Genomic DNA, 26,457 nt, shown 5'->3' with positions numbered 1-26,457 from the left:
CTGTTTCTGATTTTGATTTGAAAAGAATAAACTAATGATCCGAAAAAAATGGTAGGCAAAATACTAAAATAATAATCATAGATAACGTTATGATCGCGTGATTTAAAAAAAAAAAAAAAGACTAATATAATTATATATTTTTTTAATAACGCCAACTATAGAATCTTTTCTTAACATCTATTATCTAAATTTTTTCCACCCAACTAAATAATGCCATAATGTTTTTGGCCTTATTTTTGGTCCTATTTTATTAAATATGAACGAGTACAAATGGGTGTATACAATATTACGTACATTATACTTCAGTCAATACTCAATGGTATTTTCTCCTTTTATGCCAGATGGTTCTCGATACCAATTTTAATATAAGCGCAAACTATAATGAAAATCATAAGCTATAGCCTTAATTGCACGACGTAATAATTTTAACGTTAGAGATGAATTCGCTTTGAATTTAATATTTTACTTTTCTCTTTAAAGTGTTTATATTAATGGTGATGTGGAAGGTAAATATAACTGAAAATCCCAGGTGATTATCCTTTGGGATTTACTGACGTTAAGTGTGCTTAACTTAAGCGCTAAGGTTAGATTATTCATAGTACCTCACGTTTATTACGTGAGGGCCATTGCTATAATATGTTATAATGTAACATTAAACAATAATTATATTTCGCATTGTATTGACTTTGGTCTTTGAATCTTAAACATTCTACTAGTATACCTGCAGCAAAATATATTTTCTAATTTTGTCCTAATATGAAGTACGTACCTATATATAAGTACAAGCTTTACTTTTATGGCATACTAACATTTTGGGTTATAAGACTTATAATGTTAGTCTTAAAGTTAAAAAACGATTTACTACTTTTAATGAAAAACTTTAAGATTATTTTTTTTTTTTTTTTTTGAAACAAACTATTCCAAAAGTTTTAAACAACAAAATTCAAATACAGAAAAAAGTCTTATTCAAGCATATTGTTGATACACGTATTTTTAAACGCATAGTGATACTTTACATTGCTACTTTATATTTTTATTTTTTAGTTATATTATTATATATTTCTAAGTTTTAAAACGTTTTAAAACGTTTTGTTTTAAATCACAAAATTATTGATATGGGTTTTAACAATTTACCTATATATTTTATTAAATTTCATGATATATTTTTATTCGTTATTGTTAATATTATCAGAAAAAAATGTCAGTCTTTTTCTATCTTTGTAAAATTTCAATGTTTAAAAAAGATACAAATTTTACGTTATCGATTCAAAGGAAACTTCTATGACTTTTGCTTAGTGGATAATCTATTATGTATTTAAATAACTTAATAGTTCTTATATATTGTTTATGGTTTTAAAAATATCACAACAAAATAGATAAAAGGTACCTCCTATAGCGCAGAATAATTGTATTGAGTATGTATCTATTACCAAGTAAAAATTAAGAATAATACAATTTAACCACAAACATTTTTTTATTATTATTATTCTTTTTTTTTTTACTATGAAATATAAATAAATCTGTACATCATGGCACATTAATAGTTTGGATAATACAAAAATATAAAATTGAAGACATTTTTCGAAAGACATGCATTGTTAACCACCTACTAATATTAATTAATTAAATTTGCAATTACTAGTATAGTAATCACGATTCCAATTTCGTTTAAGCCTGCGACTGGGTTTATCGGGAATATATAATGTAGCCACATTTTTAATGAGGGGATTAATAATTAAGTAAAATTTATCATAGAATCGGTTGTAATGTAGTTTAGCGAAATCTGAGACATTTTTAATTTATAAGTCTTTATGAAATCAATAGTTAGACACGTACTGTGGGGCACCAGTTACAGTGTGGAGAGCTATATTTTAGAAAGGCTGGATAGATCAGAAGTTGGAGGATTTATTGCACAGAGGAAATCCTGTCGGTTAGGCAGTGGACACTATATATTGTCAAATGTTTAGATCGAAAACCAAATCGCGTATTAAGTAAGATACTTTGATCAGATAAAGTAGGTCTGATTCTTTTAAGGACACATTTTTCCAAAAGTTTTCTTAAGTAACAAAATCCGAAACGGTTTACCTACTTTTGGTATGAGAATTACAATAAACAGATAGAAATATGACAAATGCAACATGAAATTATAAATTAAATGTTATTAATAATATCTCTTTCTTGGAGAGGTTTGTAACACTTTTTGGTGATTAGGTCATAACCTGGTGCTTTGCCAATATCTTTGATAATACTAATTCACACGGAGAAATGGATTTAATGAGAAGAGACACGAGTAAAGCAGAAGAGAAAAACTTTTTAACTTTATTAGTATGACATGAATCAGGTCATATATATATATATATATATATTTGTAATTTTTTAAGTATTTGCCAAAATTGATAGATTTTTTGAGTTTAATTGAGGCTAAAGTATTGTTGTCCTTAAGAAAGGAAGGAATTAGTCAATGGAGAATATACAGATAAGTAGAGGTTTTTATTTGTTGAATATTAACAAATTGTTTGACTTTGAAACTTAGTTGCTCGGTCTCTTCGGTTATTTAACCGATTTGAGTCGGGTGATGGAAGTTTTTGAGTTTAACACGAAATTATTTTTTCTGATTGATTTAATTGATGTGAAAGTCAATATTTTTGGTTTTGATGTAAACTGAGATAAAGTGTTAGGCCTTATATATTGCTTTTGCTAGTAAACTCGGTTGAATCAATATATTATTTTATGACTGTACACAATTTTTTATTTTCGATTTCGGTTTTTATGAAGATCGGTGAAGAACGCGGTGTATTCAAGACGGTTATTTACATAAAATCATCATCGGTTTGGAAAATTGAATAACGATTAGTCGATTTTATTTTATTTATAGTCGGGTGTTTTAATTTCGGTGAATTACCTGGAGATGTGGCTAACTGATATTTGTAACTGGTAAATGTACAACAGACCAGTCATTGATTGAATAATTTTCTATATCAGTTAAAACTGGTCATTTATTCTCAATGACTTAATTACAGTTTAGAATGCTGATAGGACAGACCTACTTGTAAATAGGAACAGATAACGAATTTAGCGGTGATGCGTTCGTCAGCGCTATCTTAGCGGTAGAAGCTTTCGTATTCGATGTTTTCATGGTTAATTAAAATACTGTAAAAAAATGTATCTAAATTCCCAGGGAATCGAATATATTTTTGACGCACTTATTAAACGTAAAACCATTAAAAGCACTTTTCGAATAAGACAAATTTTGATAAAATTGAATAAAATTAGATTATTAACCATAATAAATGGCATTAATCGTAATAGGAACATGTGCACGCTATGGCTATTCAGTCCAGCGGGACTGAATTGCAAACATTTTAGGATATATTATTTATACGTTTGTTTTATCAAAAATATATTTAGTCATGTAAACAATAGAAATGGAAATAATACCTAGGTAGGATCGTTACCTATATAATAAAGGAATCATTTAAAATTTACCAAACATATGTATTAATTTATATGTATCGTTAGAATCTATAAATAGAGCGGTTTCAATGAAAGAAAACCGCTAACTTTCGATATACTATACAAATACTTAAATTAATAAAAAAAAATCAGGGGAGGGAAGAATACAATTTTTGTCTTCGTACGAGTGAGAATTTATTTTATAGACCACACCATTCTTTTGTATCTACATGTATTACTTTAAAAAAGGGTTCTTGCGACAACCATTTGTACGATTCACCAATTTATATATAGTGCTAAACTTGGTTAATTCAATGTAAAAAACGGAAAAATGTTCGAGTTATCGAAAAAAAAAAAAATATTATTTATAAATTATTACAGCGTATTAGTGTAATTATTTGTACATTTTTGTACATAACTTTTAATCACAACATGGAATTGCTAAACCTTAACTCTACTATAAGAACTACATTGTGATATCGCTACTCGCTGATCACTCATCCAACCAGCATGAATGGTTTAAACATATTATTATGTTATTACCTTAAAGTTCTCATAATCAAAACAACTAAAAATCGTGTTATTTAAAAATTATATATATATATGGCTTGGTTTAAAATGTATACAAAACTATTTCAATACTTTTTTCACAGGTTTTCTAATATGTTTTTTAACTTGTCGAAAATTCAAAAAAATATAAAATATACTATCAACTGTGTTCAAAACTCGATGGATTGTCAAGACCCTATGCAAAACTTTTGAAGAACTTTTACCAATTGAAAAAGTGTGTGGCTAAAAACAATACGTAAAAAATAGATTATGGTAGAACCAAAAAATAAACTTGAACACAATGCAAATCATGAAATGCGTATATGGACCAATATAACAACATTTTTCTATTGATGTTTACTACAACAGTGAATATGATTTTTTTTTCTCGAGATAGCATGATGATGCCACCATAAAGTTTATTTATTTTTTATTCAATTCTTTTCTTGAGAATTGCTCGAGCTTTCTTAAAGGCATTGTAAGAAAAACTGCATCGTTTTAATAGTGTTTTTGTTATTGTTTGATACACACACACGAGAGGTTCGATCTTATTTTTATAACCACCAAACAATCTTTATTCCACGTAATGGAAACGGTTCTAACGCTTTTGTGAAACCCACAGAAATAATAATGCTCGTAAAAGTTTTGACGTACAAATTACTCTCAATAAGTTAAACTTTTACTACATACATAACAATTTTCGGTTACGACGTAACTCCAACGTGGCTTAATGGTATCAATTAACACGTCATACTTTTACGGTTAACAAAGTTTATTTTTCAATATTACTTTCTAGTAGGTGCGATTAATAATAACCTACCGTTGTTATTCCCATTATATAATAAATGTATGTGAATCATTTCTTTTTTAAATTCATTAGGTGTTTCATGCTAAATTTATAACGGAAATATCAAACATACATAATAATCACATATTATTATTATGTGAATTTTAAAATGTTTAAAAAAAAAATGCCTAAAACTGTTACATTATTATTATTATTTTTTTTTTTTTGCGAATGCATAGGCTTCAACGGCGCTATGGTCATTAGCCAACATTATTATAAATATTGAACATGTTAAATTATTAATATTTACAATGTTTACAATGAATGCTCGGCTATTATTCAGAATATGAAAGCTTTTTAGTAAATTACATTTAAGAATAATATGATGATTTTTGTGGTCTCGTCTTCGATGAAGGACTTGTTTGATATATGATAGCATGTGGGATCAAGGACATAATATGTAGATTGATATTTTGCGAAATTTATCAAAGATATATTTAATCAAACATAATATGTCACAAATTGGTAGACGATCTATGCTAATTATAAAAGAGTGTGTAATAAAAGTGTGTCTAATTATCCTGGCAATGGAGATGTATTGACGTCAGCTGAACTCCGGAGGTTTATACCGTTTTTTGACTGAACCTTTAATAAATTCAAGTTAGTTCGTCGGTAAGACGGAATGTCAGTAATGATATCACGACGAGAACATTCTATTACGAATATATTTATATATCATTGGTCGATGACACGTGTTTTCGATTGTGTGATTATTAATTAGATAAACTTGTGTTTGCTAAATCTAGTGTTTCGTTGGCCATTTCGATTTTATTCTAATGTGTAAAGACATTTACACGGATTCGATATTCTTATGTGAGTCAATAAGTTCAGCTCAAGTTTCTTGGTATTACGATATTATTACTTTAATATACAGAGAACTTTAAAACAACTGTCATTAAATTACTTCGTGATTTTTTTTTATAATATAATTTATATTAAAGAGTAAGACTTTTGAGAGTTTATATGCGTATAAACTCATACTATACCTATGATATATTAACATAATGGCTAATATATCAAAAACTTGTCGACGAACATTTTTATAATCATAATTTCTTCTCTACAAAATAACGTATTTTTATAAGAATGATCAACTATTTTCATTTTTTATTCTGTTTAAAATATCTTTCAGAGGTCAAAGTTATAAGATTTGTCAAAATTAAATTCTATAAAGAAAAACTTACTAAATAATAAATTTAAATAATTTAATTATAACAACATAATATATATTATATTGTGTACATTTATTAATCGTATTGCTATTATTGTAGTTTATAAAACGTATAATATATCTTACGCGACCAAAAATAAATACTTACCACAAAGTTTTACAAAAAAAAAAAAAAAAAAATGCATAAACAATCAATGTAGTTGGCGCCTAAATAAATTCTCAAGGTAATTTTCTTATTACATGTACTTTGATAAACGTACGAGTATATATTTTTATTTGATTTATTATATTAAAAACAAATCATAACAGACCGATAAATACTCAAGTTATATAATGGAAAACCATTTTATTAAACAAACGTGTTTACATTCGGAAATATAATTTATTAACTTGCAATTAACTTTTGACGTTTTAACAATCGTCGTACCCATACGGTATGCAATACAATTTAAAAAACATTTACAAAAAAAAACCAATTGATTAAAATAATTTTATTTTTAATGTAAGTAAACAAAAAATGTACAATATCAATAAACAATAAACTACAAAGTATTTCGTAAAAAGTTAATTCATCTAGAATATTTAAAAAATATACATATACCTCCCAGGAGTGGATACAAGATGTTACATTGTTGACATTTTACATAATAAACCTTAAAACAATTTTTAGCAAACATTCTTTGCGTAGTAAATAAATATTGACCTCAGTAAAAAAAAAAAAAAATAATAATAATTTTTATAAATATGTACAATTTATACATTTTATTATAAATTATTATAGATTGATAAATTATTTTGTGTGTACAATAACTATTTGCTTTTACTTTTAAAATATCATTAATTCTCAAAGAGTGCACTGTTATTTTTTTTTTTTATTAATTCAAATTTACATCATTTATTACGATATTATCATTTAAAAGAAAATTCTCCCATTAAGTTAAATTTAAATTATATAGACAATTTAAAAAAAAACTCTTTATAACTTTCATATATATGCACTTTAGTCACTAGTAATAAAATATTAGATAGGTGCACGGGAACCTGATAAGATATTTCAATGAAATTTATCATTTGAAATAATAGGTAATATTTTTAGAAATTAAAAATGTGTGTCATTTATAACTTATATGTTAATTTTTGAGTAAGCTATGTATAGATGAGTGTTATACTATAAAGCCTGAAGTTATATGTAGTCTTTAGATATAAGAATTACGTCAGAAATAAACATTTACTATAATTATTATAAATTGTTAAATAAAATTAACTTTTCGCGAAATTTTTTGTAAAAAATAGATATTCACTTCACTATTGCTGTACTATGTAATATGTTCATAACATATAATAACTATATTTTTATATATATATATAAATAAAATATGATTATTACATTTTATTTAGAACTCAATTGAATACAGAATTGAGAGTAGTTTATAAAATATATTTTGGTTGCGATAAATGTTAAATCCGTGGTACATAATGGCGTGTTCATAACCTAATGTACCTACGTCCTACATACACGTTCAAAATAGCGTTAGAGACATTAATCAGTTTCAGAAACCGTCTACTAGTATTCTGCTATTGTGATATGGGAAACTGAATGGTTGAACGACGAGCTTTACGGTTTTATATTTTTATTTTTAAGAGCTTCCTCAATCTACCACTTTACCTTGAACGTACGGCCCCCCATTTGCCATTTGTATTCCATTTTAAACGACAACAACATAATGGGTTAAATTTATAAGGGTTTAGTAAAAAAGTCAACAAAGGAAAATATCATATAATACGCGAAAGTTACAAAAACTTATTTATTTAATTCCAGACGTTTTAAGTCCTGTGTGTGGGAGGTTACCTACAGTAGGTACCTTTTTCCTTATTACTCTGATACACGTTTAAGTGTGTTTATCCATATCTGCGATAAGTATAATACAATTAACATAAGATTATTACGGTTCGTTTATAAGGGTGTAAAGAATTTTTGCCTACGATTGCATACATATAAATATATTTATTTTTTTTAATTTAATAATAACAAGCAAACATATTATACATTGACTCAACAATATTATCATCGCTGACTTTATTTTTAAACATTATGTACGTCGTATATTCGTATGATTAAGTCGAACAAAGTTCATATGTTTTACTCCTCGCAATATTTTATAAGAACCTTCTATACATTTCATTGTAATCGTGAATTAATTTAAAGACTGGAAAATGTATTTTACCAGTTATGATTAAATCGAAGCAACTCACCAAACTATATTTATACTTAAATATATAATACAAAAAAATAAATGAGTTCCAATTTTCCATGAATATAAAGTATAATATTAAATTAATTCATGGTAATATGTTTAAGATAATTTTACAGAGACGAACAATATTAAATTCAGTAAGCACAGAATTAATATTAGCATCGTAACATCGTATAACAAAATACATATCATGCACAGGCGTTTTTCAAAAATGTATCAGCAGTATTAACACGAAATATTAATAAATAATCGTTGAGGCTGAACATAGAAATCAGAAAATGTCATGTTTACTCAATAATAAAGATAAATTATACAAAATAATAATAAACTGGATTTATAAATATATATATATATATTTAAACTGCTATCAATGGAAATTAATACGAATACCATCTCTGTAGAAATTGTAATGAACAAATTAAACCGTAATAATATTGTTATGATATGAATAATATAATTATTTTAAATTTTACAGATTTTAGTCTTTTTGTACGGTCAAACATTAAAATTGTGAAACGCGAACACTTCGTACGAACGGGTTAAATTGTACATTTCAGAACGTGGACACGTCTTCATACTATTACGTACATATAAGCAAAATATTACGTGGAAAATTATATTGAAAACGTTATAAAGTTCAATGAAATTCAAACGTTATTTCTTATTCAATATCTACCTAAGTGTCTTACATACCAAAGGAGGATTAATTCAGTTATAAGTGTATAACCCTTTAAATGATCGGTCTAAATTTAAAATTTTAATCATAAATATTTTATAATAATATATTATTTATCATGACTTTTGTATGTTATAAGTTTTATTTTTATTTGAACACTGTGCTTCATAACATTTCTGTCATGTCTTCAGACGTATATATTATATAATATATAGTTTATACTATGTATTTCTGTACAATTACAGTAAAGTCTTGTTAATCCCACACATTGTCCTATGCAATAGTATTGAAAAACATATATAGCAGAAATCGGGTAAAAATTAAAATGTATTTATTTCCATTACACTTTTATTGAATCACGCGTGTTTATGTACCACTAGATATCACTGACAAGTTAATAATTTTCAAAATTATTATCGAAAGACCGAATCGCATTGAATTGCAATAATCCAGAACTAAAATTATAACTGGACGTGGTAAAAATATGACGGAATACTGATGGTGCCGGACTGACGTAACGCCGGAATTTTAAGATTCCGCTAATACATATGTGTATATCAGTACGAAGTGTCCGTGTTTTGCATTTTAAATAATGTACCGTGCAAAGTGACCGTTTACCGGCGATAAAACTAAATGATTAAAGTCGGGACAACGGTTACTAAGCTAAACACAGTTTAATATATCGAAAAAAATATGAACTGACGTTCAATAATAAGAATTATTTTCAAATGTCTCAAATTTCCTGGTATCCGGAAAATGGAAAAACGTTTTACATACAGTGTAGTCCTATACATTACATTCTATGCATACATATTTTAGAACAGACAACAACAAACAGTTTATATAATAATGTAAATTCTGTAGAATATCTATTCCGCTAAAACGTTTTATATGATTTTTGAGAGTATGAAAAAAATTATGGATGAAAAAAAATGTTTACAAAAACACGCCGTGTACATTGGATAATTACAATAATATTAAATGCTATAATAATTCGAAATTATTCTCAATCCTCAATCCTTAAATGCATAGTTTATAAATGGTATTTATGAACACTATTTTGATAAGTACACATAGCGTAAAATACGGTTTTGTTGGGAAACTATAGTATTTTCTACACAACAACACCACAATGGTAAATTATAATATTAAATTATATACGCGCCTAATTATTTATAATACATAATAATATCGCTATTGTTGGTAAGTTTCTATTCCACTTATATGTTTAAGAACACGAGTGAAAGTTTGAAGACATCGTTGTGGTTAAGTGATCTAAGTTAGTATTGAGCTTATGATGAAAGTGTCGGTTGTCAGAGATTGCTAATTCATTTACTGCACTAGAATTTAGTTTGTGAAATAAAATAAAACGACGATGGGAAACGTTAGAAAAGAACATTATGAAGTGAGACTTGTCATAAATCCTGCACAATGGTCTGGACATGAAAAGTATTCAACTAGGTATTTAATCTCACGTACGAGTATACTTGTCAAGCAGGACTTATTGGAGATTTATATGGTTTAAATTCCGCGAGTGACGTTATTACTTAGGATAAAGATACCGATAGGTAACATCCTTATACAGAGTTGATAATATCAACGGTAATTAATACTTGGATTTAAAGTTAAAATTCTACTATGCTCACGATGTTTAATCAAAACGATAAATAGCCTATAACAAATCAATGATCAATACAAGCTCGTTTCACCCTAAACTTAATCGCAGTTGTCCTTTAACTTTAAGCGTCCAATTTGTATTTCTAATATAAACTAAAATCTTTAACACTTCACAAATGGAACAGATAAAAAAAAATTCAATTTAAATGCAATTTAATTCAAAAAAAATATAAAGGTTATGGAATCCGAGAAAAAATATAGAAAAAAATCTATTTAATTTTTTCATAGATCTCTGTATTTTAAGAGTAAAAATATATAGCCACACAAAAGTAATAAATATCAGCTAATTAAAAATAAATTGAATATCATAAAATATATTATTTTTTTTTATATATACACCTAACCCTAATTAATTCTAATTTACAATATAAAAAAAAATATGAATAATACGAGTTTAACTTTATTCAAATTAAATAACAAATAAAAACCACACAACCATTATTTTTACCTAAAAAAGTTTTAGCGCGAAAGTAAGAACTCTAATTACTACACATAGTTATAATATACTAAAATCATAATTTTCGTTGGAATTAATGATATATTTTTTAATTTATCAATAGCGTAATATAAAAAAAAAATCAGAATATAATAATTAATTTTAAAATTTGACACACTAACAATTTCAATACAATTAAAATGTTCAAGAAATTTTATTATTTTATTTTATTATAAAATTGGCCATAGTGATATATATATATAATACTCGTATTTTCAAAATCGTGATATTTTACATTTTAAGTATAATAAATAAATAAAAAATTATTTTCTAAATCACAAATATATAAGCTCAGAATAAAAAAATCATAACGAAGATTGAAATGCATAAATTGCACAAAATATGACAAATTTATGTACTTTCAATGCGTTTCATAAAATGTATATGTTACCTATAATAAGACTTGACGATGCGCCAAGATGAATATTATTAGTTATTACTTATTACATATATTTTCACGATATAATATGTGTACAAAAATTGACATTCAGCGTTATTTTTTTTTTTTTATGAGCCCTTATTTTATACAGGCGATAAGAATATTAATCGTCATATTATTTGCAAAATATGAAATGCCATACCAAAATTTATTCATAGTCATATTCTATAATGTAATATTTCAGTAAGAACATTTCTGTTCGTTTTACGTGAGACTTCTATAATTTTACGACTTATATATGTATATTAAATATACGCGTACATGTCATAAAGTATAATTATTATTCAAAAATAATTTCCAAATAAATCAATATTTTTTTTAAAAATACATAGTATATTAAACATTATCTGTAATTATTAATGCTGTATAAATTAAACTAAAATTTAATTTAGTCGAATTAAAAAATATTCTGCTATTTTCTACATGCACGGAGTCACATAGTAGAAAATTATTATTAAAATGAAATTCTCTTTATTTTATGTTTACACTGTATATAGATACACGAAATTTCATTGTAAAATCATTGAATGTAAAATGAGCGTAACGTTATTACAGCAACTCCGTTTTAATCATTTTACAAACAATTTATGAGTTCCTGATAAATACTGTTTTCGTGGTTTTTTTTTTTATCTTACAACTGTTAATAAAGAAATTTTCACTTGAAAATTAACTTCCAAACCAATACAACCTATTCAATAGAGAATTTACTCTATTACCTACTAACATCGTCGGTTTTTTTTAAAATATCTACATGTACCAGTTTGATTTAAATAACCGTTATAGTAAATTTCCATTTCCATGTATGTTTTTTACGGCAATAAGTCGCCCCATTAATACTCTATTTGTGCCACGTTATAATTACCATATGTTGTTCACTATGAGGTTTCACTTTCTCTCTATATAGGTAATATAGCAGACAAAAAATTAGCATCATTATACTGAAAATATATTTTTGAATACTTAAAATTATTTCAAACGTCCGAGTTCAGTTTAATATGCTTAATATATTAAAATGACTTATGAGTGATAGAACAACATATAATTTGGAACGAGGAATAATATTTCGCACACTTCTTTGGATTTTAAACAAATTCTTAAAAGTGTTTAAAATTTAAATCCAAATCTAAAGAAAATTAAAATAATGGACGAATTATATGGGATTGTATTCATGAAGTTATAATATCATGTGGATTTGTATAACTAATTAAATGTGATTTAGCACACACACACACACACACACACACACACACACACACACACACAGACACACACACAATATTCATAATTTAATCTGAATTATTAAACATGCAATTTAGTTACTTTAGATTTTTTCTCATCTTCCAAATACTATACACAGACGCATGGAAATATAATGATAATTATGTAAAAATAATAACGACATATCTCGTATTTTTAAATAAAAAACAAAATTAATTCAGATATCTATTATACGTCATTAATTTAAACCAAGTCAATTCACTAAAATAATTTTCAAACTTAAAACATAATAATTTACATTCACAATAACATGATACCATTATTCTCCGTAGTCTATATAAATATTAAATGTGACAATGATGCATAAGACCTATAACAATATAATATGAAATATCTTAGTTGTCTTTTTATTTCCTATAATATATTAATATGTTAGGTTAATAAAATACTTTAATGTGTCGAAATTGTTGATAAAAATAGTTTGTTTTCTCTACATTTCAGTGTGAAAACCGATATACTGACAAATGGCGCGAAGAGCAGGCTTTTTATTGCCAACGCACAAACTTCTGACTCGGGAAAGTACACTTGTTCACTAACTGATATAGCAAGCACATCAGTTACAGTACATGTATTAAACGGTTAGTAAATATTTTTATGTTAAAATAACTCATTGTAAATAAAATATACTTGAACTTTATAAACGTTTGGATTTTATCATAAACCCAACATTTGACTTTATGAATTAATAAAATACATATTATATATTGTAATGAATGCTAATAATTATAATCACGCGTTATTATACATACATTTATAATTAACCCCGTCTAACAAAAATTATCATATTTCCGTGTCATCGAAATGTATTTTAATCCATAAATTTAAATGCACTGTCAGTACATTCCGTACATATTAATTTATCACACCTTCGTCTTATTTGTGGAATTTATTAGTACAGGAATTTTCTATGACTATTACCATAGAATAATATTCTTGGAAATAACTTAATTTAATTTTAAATTGACAGTAAAAAATTACGTAACAAAACATAACAAAACTGTTAAATGTACATTTCAGTTACTATACATAATACTATTATATGTTTTTGTATCACATGTTATAAAAATTATTTCGCAATGTGATATGAGACAGGTTCTTTTCAACTGTGGTCCATATGTATATTGCGTGGGTGGGATGATCTATAAACAGACAATAAAAAATATTGTAATGAAATTTAGAAATGTATAAAATTTGGTTTCGTAATGAATCGAGTGTTTAACGAAGAATGTTCCATTTGTGTCATGTGTTTAAGCACGGTTAAAAAATAAATTAAATAAATATTAAAAAAATATCAGAATAAAATCGACAAATCATTATTACTATTTTTTTTTTTAAATATATGCATTTAAACGATAAACTTCTTATCGAAAAATTAATTGAATTAATTTAAGTGAGAGCGGACACCACTTTTGAAACCGAATTTCATGAAAAATAACTTGGCTAACTGTCGAGAATACGTCAGGAAGAATATCCATTAATTTAAAAATCCGCCTTAGCCATATTAATTCTTTTTACATCGACATTTCTCTGTGAAACTGCATTTTTACAAATTCAAATAGTGAAACACAGACATAGATCAAATCTTTCTCGATTCTATACAGAGTTTAGGAGCACACTTGTGCATCGTTGTTTCAAATATTACACCGGACATTGATTTAATATACAAAAACATACAGGTCAACTTAATTTTATAATTTATACCCTCATTTTGCTTATTTATTTATTTGTATGTATGTATACAATTTGAAATTATATTCTCTAAAGCTATTAAAAATTGTTTGTGTATTTACCATTTATTTAACCTATGTGCTGGGCAATTTGGTCTATTCTAAAGTAAAAATAAAATGCCGGATTATTTTAACGATTTTGATGGGATCACAAATTATACGCGGCAAATTACTATGGATCAATAACAATTTTACATCAAGTTTGGAGGACACATTACAAACAGTTCGAAATGCGTAGATATTATAAATGTATCAAAAAGTGAAGAATCTATACCATGCATAATATTATGTATTCCGAATTATGTAAATCACACATTATATTTAAAAAAATATATATTATCCAAAGTTGAATTTTGATTTGCATTATTACAAAACATATTTAAACACTTTATCTAAGTACATATCTTTAATATTTCGCACGAAACAATTATTATTTGAAAAATATGGTACAGAAATATTAATATCTAAATTTTAGATTCAGGGCAGAGCGATGAATGTATTGATTTTACAACAAATATATGTGTTGTTTTCTATGTATATCTTTTATACATACGTAATAAGAAATAAAAAAATAGTTTGATTTAACCTGAGGGTGATAGCAATTAGGATTAAACTTTTTTTTTGTATTTTAGAGATGTCAATTACTGGTATTTTTTAAAATGATCGGAAAAAACAAACAAAACATTTAGTAAAAGAAATGTTACGCATATTCAGTTTTCTACCGAAAAGTCAAATTAATTTTTTATAACCGTTGGAAATTCAAATCTTAACATTGGAAACAATTTTTGTTTTTTTTTTATGGTAATTCAAAACGAATTGCAATAGATCATTAAAATTTTCACTAAGTGTTTATATTACCATGCTCTATACGTGGTATAATTTCAATAATATTTTAACGCTTTTTGAACTATTTATAGACATGATGAATTGTTGATCGTTTTTTTTTAAGTTATGTTTTTTATAAATTCCAACAAAAAAATATAACAAAGAATACCTAACACTTATTGTGGGTATGAGTATAATAACGTTGGTCTATGATCTTTCCGTATCATTTTGAAAACGTGATAAAAAAATACTATGACTCGAGTTTAAATCCCTATTATTACAACAAACGTCAAATAAAAGTATATTAACAAAACTAAACATTTCCGAACGCGCCCACATCAATTAACAAGAATTCGTTGTAGCGACATTATGCAGGTCGAAACTTAGTACTGTCTTTGTATTAACTGCCTTTTAGTCGTCCGTGTTTTTATATCTTTGCAATTTATTTAATTGAACTATGGAATCGACTAAAATAAAATATGTTAAACATCTAATATGTCAATTTACATTACCTGTTTTGGCGTTTATCGCTATGAAATGCACGCTAATAAATCAGCCAAGATATTACTGCATAAATGAACATGTAACAAAACAATGTGTAATTCAAACAACGTTTATTCTTCCACGTAATCATTTTGGCATGGTTTCATATTTTAATATCCGACTAACTCTTAGATATTTTATTTTATGTGCCGTTCATAATGTAAAAAGTTTGTAACCACATAACGATATTCGACATGCCTATATGATTTATTATCTATAAATTATATTAATGGAATCAATTGGGAATTTATTGTCATAATATACTATAGACTAGACGTGTTTAAATTAAAAAAAAATTCGTGATTTCTGCCGGTTGTCTCTGCATCCTTCGGAAATCAAAAATATAATTTATTTTATGCGTCAAGCATTTAGTGAAACACTGTCTGTTTGTTATGAAGGGATCTAATAAACTAATCTCGTGTTAATATTACTGTAATACCGCAATGTACCAGACTTAACACGTACCGGCCAAAATAATATCTTCGGTAATTTGGGAACGCGAAATGAACTAATACGTAGTTCGTACGGCATTTACTCTAATAAAAACTTTAACGTGAAAAACGTATTCCACGCTTTTTCTTTTTTTGTAAATCGTTTCCACGTTATGTATATTATGTGATTTTCAAAATAAAAAAAAATTAATATTATACAGATTGAGGCGTACCTCTATACGTTTGAATAAAAAATCATTTCATCCCAAAAATTAATTGGGAAAATGTTTGTGTTTGGACACAATATAATATAATTAATGTGTGTATTTTGTGTTTAGGAGAAACTCCGGCCGCGATGCAACACGGCGGTAGCAATCGGTGTGGTAGGCTACATTCACTGTGGGTGATCATCACATTTGCATGGATATTGTTTCGATTAAGTTGACATGATTAATACGCGAATGTGCACTGTGTTCCAGACCGATATGTTACTTATTATAATTAACTATTGTTAACTTGAATCATTAAAGGAAAACCAAAATAATCCCGATAACCCGACGGACATGGATGTTAAATTGATCGATTTACACTCCGAATGTATACATAATATTATACTCGTATGTTGTTTTTGTTGAGTTTTTAATCACTCTGTATTTATATTTGTATTATATAAAAAATCTATAACTCCTATCACAGTTATTATAACTATTATTATTATTATTATATTATACTTAATTATATATATAAAAAAAAAAAAAATTTAAAAACCTATTAAATATTATACTGATAAGTTTAGATGAAAATTAAATACAGCTTGTATAAATTAAACGATAAATATTATAACTCCTGAGTTGGTATTTTTTATCGTTTCGTCTAATTTAGTTGTGTATTACTGACATATCCAACTATGCTGTATGGGAACCTAATCATATTATAATAAATTATATTTCTGTATCCTACACTGTATAATCATGAATAACATTGTAATTTCCAATCTATCTATTTAAAAACTATAACTATTGAACTGATAAAATACCTATTACTACCTTTGTATATTTACATGAAAGCACAGAAGACCCTGAGAAATGTACAACATATGAGTAGGTCCTTAATTGTTATCTTTTCATGTTATAGTATTGTTTAAAAATAATTATTTTTTTCTTACTTTCCATGAATGTTGAAAGTTATTAAATACTGAAAATTCATTGACAACTATAAAAGAACAATAAAAAAAAAAAAATGTACTTATAAATAATAACAAACTTCTGTATTTTCAAAAGTGAAGTCTATTTTATTCCTTTTTCCAATCATTATTATTATTTAAAATAATTTAACAATCTGTATTCAATAAGTGACAGTGAAAAAAAAATAAGGTACACAATTAATTACATTTATCACGATGAAAACAATATCCTTTAATAACACCTCGAATATTTTTTTTTACATTGTTAGTTTTTGTTTTTTTTATTAGTATTGATAGCATCTAGGACAGTTTCTTTTGGATTTCCTACTTGTATTACCAATGGTTTAGTTTTGAGGGTACTGCTAAAATAAGTGGATTCTATTAGTGACTTATTGGACATGGAATCTTCTCTGATGAACTTAGGCGAGTTCATCAACTACTAATGTATGTCGTACATTTATGGCATACCCCGCTACTGCCGCAGCTATCAGACATAAACAGATCGATAAGAATGTTTTAATCTATTAACAAAGGTTGGATGAAACCTTGGTTTTACAATTTAACTTCACGTCACTATTTCGTAAATTAAACTGGCTATGATTCTTTTGTTAATTAATATTTATGTTTTAAGGTTCACACTAGATTTTAATAATAGACATAGCTCGAGTGTATAATCATAATTTTATTATTTTAATTTTTTTATTTGTCTAGTACTTGAGTCTTTTGTCTAAGATTATTGCTTCGATTATCCCACATTAAATTTTTATCTCAATTTTTTAACTAAATAATAATAGAAATTTTCCAATTTTTATATGCCTAATTTTCATCCATTTGTTAAATGATCACTCCACAACATTTTTGAGTCATATTCACTACCTTTCACTCTAATATTTATCGATAAATTAAATACTAAATTAACAACTTGGCATAATTTTATAATAACTGTTGCTATTAACTATTGGTAGTCGCTAGTCACGGATGTTCTATTCTTCATTCATCTACTATTCTATATTTGTATATTTGTGAGCAACTGAGTAATGAACATTTCATGGCCATCAACATCGTCCACCGGTTAATTATTATATATTATTTGAGGATTTAAAAAATTACGTTTCTAATCAGGTTAGACTTTTTACGTTATTATTGCTTATTAGTTATTAGTTATCGAAATAAAGAATCTAACAGTTGAACGATATAATCTGAACATAATAAAACGTTTTAAATACGTATTTAAAAACAAGTGGTACTGATATATAATATTTATAGTAGTTGATTATTTCATATTTTACATTTTTATAAGTCTAAAAATGAATGCATATAATTATACAATTATATAACAATATCAACTAACTTTTATGTTATCACTGATGTTATTACATTTTATACAATATTATTAAATAAAAATAATAATGGTGACCTAGCTATAAACTATTGGATATTTTTTAGCATTATTGTTAAAAAAAAAATATTAATATTAAACAGTTTTATAAGTAAACAACGTAAAATCCATATTGTTTGTTTCCGTAGCGTTTATATGGCCAAATATTTTTTTTTACTTTTGGACTTAGACCAATTTTATAGTCGAATATTGTAGTTCAAAAGTTCTGGTTATTTTTTTCTGGTAAAATGAAACACAGACCGGAAACCCACCGATCGGTGTAATGCGCCACAGAACATGTTTTTTTTTTTCATTTCAAAGTTTCAAGTAAAGCAATAAAAAATAAATTAATTTTTCCTAACCAAGTCTGATTAAAGAACGAGGATTTAATCGTAATAAAAATAATATTGTTCAACTATTTTCACTCGTAATTCAAAACGAATACCTGTCTCACGACGAGCGCAGAAATCGTGCACAATATAATATAAAGACAAACGTTCAAAAAACTAATAACGGATTATGATCTTGTTTATACCGACTATGATGTGCCTATTATTATATTTTACAGCACGCCGCCGCCGTAATGATAAAATGAAAATATCGGCTTTACATACAGTTTTGCGCGCGGTAACAAGACCCGGCGGAGAAACGCCATTAGATTTTGATACAAAATAATTAGGTACCTAACAACCTTTTAAAACTTACCGGGCACCGTCGCGTTAATATGTATATGCATTAATAAAAAGTAACTGAAAATTAAACAGTAGATACATTATACATGTACAATTTATAGTACCACAATTCTAATTCCGGGTTAATTACTAACGAGCATAATAAATTATTTTACCTGAAACGTTTCGGATTTATTATGTTCGTCCGTCCTAATTTACATTTACCTCGTCACGGATTAATATTCAAGGCGTAAAGATAAAACGTCGTCGTCACACAGCCTGCAGCAGCCACTCACAATACAACAATCGGCTGTACACAACTTATCAATCAAAACCCACACGTATTGGTGTATTTTTAACGAAGCGTATTGTCACCGAAAAATGTATAAATATTTTTTTTTCAAACGGAATGATCCTTATTGTGTATGCCTATGCATTTTATTTATTTTTTACTACACTTTTTCAGCTGTTTGGCGAATAATACATAGTACGTACATGCTACACAGTATGTACATATATTATATACAGAGTGATTCGTCATGCAAGCTTATCCTCATTGTTTCATTAAATGATGAATTTATTATTATTATGATTTTATTGATTTTTTTATGTACATTTAAAGACCACATTAATAAAGATAATAAAGACCCATAAAAATAATAGTACAAAAATATTTAACTAACATTTTAAAATCACCAAAACCTCCGTATATCTTCCAAACACATTGTCATGGAACTATTGTATTTAGTATCCTTAATACACAAATTCAAATAACTCAAAAGCCCTGTATGGATAGTCTTAAAATATTGAACTTAAGAATTTAAAAAATAATATTTCGAATTACTGTATTATCGATGATAAAAAATTCTGAGCATAATTGACAAATCGCTCTGTATATTTATATGTGTACATGTATGTTGTAGTTAATATAAATATATAAATTACACATTTATCTGTGCGGTTCGTCGAATCTCCCCATTCATTTAGAATTTCTCTCGCACAACAATGTACATAAACTAACAAAACCGGACTTGGCGACGCGAATCATACAAATACGAAAAAAAAAGAATAAAAGAAGAACCAATAACGGTTATACTCGGAAAACAGATTGTTTATTATTACTTTTTATGTTATATGACTTTGTTTTGTTAATAGCTGAAAAATAATAGAAAACACGGAAGTTGTGGAATAAATTAAAATTATCATATCATTGTTTGATTTATTTGTGATGTTACGTAAACACGTCTGACGTTTAACCTGGTTATAACTAATCTTCCACACTTCGATGTTGATATGTACAATATACCAGAGTGGTATATAGCATGTATGCATATATTTTCGGTTTCCTTGCAAATAAATATAAATTATTTATTTACTCCAACATATTATTAAGTATGTTTTGTATGTACACACATGTATGTATTATATATTATAATGATATGGCATAATGTACATATTGTTAATAATTTTTTACGGATGACAATTTTGCTAATAAATTACGTTGAAATCCACACGAAAAACAATGGCCCGTCCGGAGTAAATAATGTGAGTATGTTATAGTCGCAATATAACTGTTCCAACGAAATTCCAATTTTTCATCGGCATTGGTAACGAAGTTTTTGAATTACCATTATTTACGTATTCACTATCGCGTCGTCGCTGAAGTTGTTTGTATATAAACTACTGCGGTAGCGGCGTGGTAGTGGTAGCAACAGCAGCAATGGCGCTTAACGATTAACGATACATGCGTGCAACCCCGTGGCCATGCCAAATATTCGGAGGGGCGAATAAAACTTTAGGAGGGTGTAATATTAAAATAAAAAAAAGTAATTATGGCAATTTTTATTTTATTTGTACACGTCAATTACAATTTTCATGACTTGAATTCTCACTGACCAATAATATATCATTACAAATTTAGATAATATTTTAAACGTAATCAACCTACATTGTTTTAAATATAATCAAGTATAATATTATACACACAGCCATAGCGGCAATTGATAAAGCTGTAATTTCGCACACAGATAAAACACATAATGGAATCCCTAGTGGCTCGTACATGATGTAGACATGTAGTATTATTTTATTTTTATAACTTTATAGCTAAGTATCTAATTTATTCGGTCATAAAATTATTCTCTTGCGTATTTTATCATATAGAATATACATTTTTCAATTCAAAAATTTGGTAAAAGTGGCAATGATTGGATTTAGTAACGCGCCCAAATGTGGCGACTTTGAAGTAAAAACACACCGTCCAAAAAAATCATATTAAATTATAATATATATATATACATATTATTATAGATGGAATTATATTGTTTTGCCATGAAAATATATGTATTACGATAATAATGTTTATTTTTTAAAACTAATTGCATTATTATGTTAAATACAAGCCAATAGTCTTATGCATATTACATGATAAAGTTTGTGGTAATATCTCATTGATTATTTCGTTGACAATTATTTTTCGATATATTTACTAACGGTTAGGTCGGGCGAACGTAGGTAATAGCCTTTGATCGATAATGACTATAAGAATACTGTTGACTGTCTATGTTGTGAAAGCCGAATTAGTGGTAATTGTATATTTGTGTGTAAGGGGAAGTAGGACAATTTGTAAACTCCTGAACAAAAATCCCGAGAGCGCGCCTGACTGGATCTAGGAAGGAGACAGCATTTGCTAAATACATTTAATGTACACTGAAAGTAGAATATATTATATAGTCCTATTTTTATTTTATTTTTCAGAAAATGAGAGGCAAACATAATTTTTGTCATTTAAGTGTTGATATACGTATATCATTATATATTATACATTCACAATTACTACGTATACAGTATGCGTTTTCAGATCACCTCATAACTCGAAATAATTCACATTAATCATAATAATTTAGTCGCAAATACCACGCATGATACACAAATGGTATAATATGATAGGACGATAAAACATATTAATAATATTAAACGCAAGTTGCCGCGTATCACTGTAATAATAATGTCATAATACACTGTCCCGATTAAATGTTTCAATATCGATTATGATTTCCTGCACAATAGACAGCTTTACAAGTTGAGTGTGTGTTAATGATAATAATAATAATATTAACAACACCATAAACATTGACCCAAATGTTGTCATTAACCGGTAAAAAAGTTTATTTTATTTAAACTTTTTAACTACACCGGTTGGTTAGTTAAATTTCTAATTAATTTAAGAACTTAACTAGTTTAATTGACGGATGAAATTACTTAGTTATTCGGTTGATTTTAAAATAATCCATCAAATTAATATTAAAAATGTTTTTGAAAATGATGGTATTAATAATTATAAAAATTAATTACTATGTATACGAGGTACAATATTTTTTTAAATAAAAATAATCTAATACTATAATTTCTGCTACATTCCTTGATAAAATAATATTATATATAGATCAGCACAAAATGTTCTTTATGTAACCCCTTAGTACTAAGGTACCAGGTACTTTATCTACGTATATAAACTTGTTTTAAACTGAGTTAAGTAAATATATTTTCCGTGTTAACTTTAAACTCAACGAGTTAAATTTATTATTTGTTGACTATTGACTTCTAACTTAACGATCTCGTGTTCACTTAACTTACTTGAGTTAATTATTTTTCTTAAAAGTGGGTAAAACAATAGATATTAATTAATAGTTAATTTGAACATTTGTGTTATTTTTGCTTTTTCAAATTTTGCGTTTATTATAATGCTCTGATTCTTTGAGAGATGATTTTTTTTAATTGTTTCGACAAATTTATTTTGGTGAACGGTTCATCCTGACATGCGTATTATGGAGGGGAAGATTTTTTTTTATATATAATATGATATATTATGTTCGTTCAATCGATCTTGTTGTTCGGTTTTGTTTTCTTTTTGACGTTCAGTAACAAATAATTGTACTATCAAACATGATGAACTGGGACTAAAAATATGTCGAGTCCTAAATGATGGCCTAAAATATTTGTAAAAGATGATAAATTACGTAATATAGTTTTAAGGAAGACTATTTTTTTCTTTTTGCCTTAAATAAAAACATATCAATGGCCTAAGTAATTGTTTACAAAACTTGCAACGTCGTTGATATCCATAAAATGCATTTTAAATTATATTTTCAAACAATTTAAGATAATTTCATCATCAAAATAACGTCAGTAGAATAAATGCTTTATTTTATTATTTAAAAGTCTGTTTCCACATAATATATTTTGACTAATGGGTCACCGAATAACTCTGACTTTTTAGAAACCCTTCAGCATGCCAACGGTCGTTTTAGCTACTAAAAATTATTACAATGGTAATGAATTTTTCAAAAATGATTAAAACCACAATTATGTTCAAGAATATTGGACTTATAACTTTAAAACAAAAAGGTTAGTTTTATGAAATTGTTTAAGTCCTTGGAAAAATATAATAAGATATTCAAAAATATTTCGAGATAACGAACCATAATATATGTTTATTTTTACTGCGAAACGTGTAGCGACTTCTATCTTAAATATAAAGGTAAAACACCCATTTCAACAGTATTTTTATGGTAATTTCCCAGTGAATTTACATTTAATTAATTTTTCTATTTTTAAATAAAATAACTACAATTCATACATTAATATTTACAACATCGAACTTTGAAAATAATTGGATACTTAATATTTGCTAGATAATTGCAGAAAATTTATTTTTAATCCACAATACTATTATGTACGATGTGGTGTATCAACAAAATTAAATAATTCACTATTAATTTATAAACATGTATTAATTGAAATACATTTTTCAATTAAATATAATTGTGACGAGTTTGGAAGCGCGTATAAACAGGGAAAATATCCAAACAGAACTGTGTCTTACGTCAAATAATTTCTTTAAATAATTTATTAGTTCAAATATAGGCAGTACACCTGGTCATTTAACACGAGCAATTAGAAATAAATGTAAAAATACTAAAAATTAAAACATAAAAATAATTTATAATTTAATCGTGACAGAAAAAAAAACATTACAACAACCAGAGAGCTCCATAACCAGGTAGATTAAAACTGATTAAAAACTATAACTAAAACTTAATATTTATATATTGCATTAATAGAAATTAAAACAATAATAGTAACACAATCCACTATATTAAGAATGTACCCAACATTTTTTAATTGATACTTGTTAAAATAATACCTTCAGAGATGCCTGTGAATTATATTTATAATATTATTTTACTCGAATCGCAAAAGTCTATAACATTGTATAAAGTATGCCAACGTATCGTTAGGAAAACCAATACATTACAAAACTAATAAAATTTAAAAAGTTTGTACATTACTTTGAATACATTTCGGACTTAAATACATACAATTAATTAATGGTATTTATTTGAAGATATATCTATTAAATAATGTTCAAAGGCGAATTGGAAAAGTATTCTGGTTGTGAACAATTTCAATTTACCTGATTAAAAAATAGTCCCCGGTCTGTTTAGTTTTTATCTTATCGCAATTTATATTTATTTCCCTGATAAATTCATAGTATAAAATGAGCTATCTTGGTTCATTTAAAATGTTAAATAATACATAGAAATTAAACATAATATTATTCGATTGCAGATATTTTAAAAACAAAATAATTAATACTTTTTTTTTATGAAACTTTATGACGTCACATTAACAGTTTTTTTTAAAAAAAAACAATTAAGATCATATTTAAATTCAATTATACATAAAATGTAAATATTATTACACTTCAGCCATGCATTAAATGACAATTTGGAAGTATTTATTTTTATTTACTATCATTATTTTATTTATTTTACAACTCTATTGCTTACTTATTTCAGGTATTATTAAACTTAATACAATTATTATTTATAATGGTAATATCAGTAATAAGTTAAATGTGGGATTATTTTAATTATATTATTTGAACTAAAAATATCCATAAACATTAAAATTATATTTTTAATCATATTACAATTTGTAATAACGCAATTAGTGGTTTATTAATCATCAATCAATAAAATGTACTTACAATAATCTTACACCAGGAGTGATTCATCATTTTCAAATTTAAATTGACAACAAACCCGTCAAAACGATCTCTGCCCCATCACAGTTTCTGCGGGATAACAAGAGCTGAGAAAATGGAAAATTTCATCGAATATCTGCATAGCACGTTTTATGTAAGCTATTTTATAGTTTTTGCTATTTAAATTCTTAGTTACGTGTTACATTTTAGTTATTTGTATGTATGCGTATTGCGTACCTATATGCATAATTATTGTTTCGTGTGGACCAAAAGTTGTAATAATACTATTACGTAAAGCAATTTTATAGCTATTAAACGTCATCCCGATGACAATTTAAATGGCTATTTTTTCCAAAGGAGTTTTCCTACGTATAATATGAAAAAAAAACTACAAAATAATTGCGAAATCCCAGTGAATATGTGCAAAAAGTGGTATAATGTAGTTTCGGTGAAAAATATCTAAAGGATAAAAGTGCTGTAACGTGAGGTTGTGAATAGTTGTCTATCAATTTCAATTTTAAAATGAAGGGGAACTTTAGCCGGTTAAGGGTTAGAAGTTCTCCATGAAAAATACATCACAACATATTATTATAAAATAGTGTTTTCTAATAAAATTTAAGATGTATGCTTACACCAGGTTATCGTAAAAATATGCACACCTACCTGTCAGCTGTCAATATTGCGTTTGAACATTTTGAACTGTCTTTTATCAACGATATATTAAACGTATATTAATATGATAAATCGACATTTAATTGTATAACAGTATACCTAATGCTTATTAATTTAAAAAGTTTCTACGGTAAAAA

At 26.5% G+C, this 26,457-nt stretch overlaps 1 protein-coding gene across 1 annotated transcript in view; it reads left to right on the top strand.

The window, feature by feature from the left end:
* Positions 1-17,563, top strand: part of LOC113560359 (basement membrane-specific heparan sulfate proteoglycan core protein-like) — a 141,232-nt gene extending 123,669 nt beyond the window's left edge. The window contains exons 6-7 of the mRNA XM_026966191.1: positions 13,283-13,419; positions 16,706-17,563. Of these exons, the coding sequence (XP_026821992.1) occupies positions 13,283-13,419; positions 16,706-16,812 (244 nt within the window). The 3' untranslated portion in view covers positions 16,813-17,563. The remainder of the gene's footprint in view (positions 1-13,282; positions 13,420-16,705) is intronic.
* The last annotated feature ends 8,894 nt before the right edge of the window (positions 17,564-26,457 follow it).

Source organism: Rhopalosiphum maidis, chromosome 1 (assembly GCF_003676215.2).
Source record: "Rhopalosiphum maidis isolate BTI-1 chromosome 1, ASM367621v3, whole genome shotgun sequence".
Taxonomy (NCBI): Eukaryota; Metazoa; Arthropoda; class Insecta; order Hemiptera; family Aphididae; genus Rhopalosiphum; species Rhopalosiphum maidis.
The sequence above is the reverse complement of the archived record's forward strand: the minus strand, read 5'-3'. Positions and strand labels throughout refer to the sequence as shown.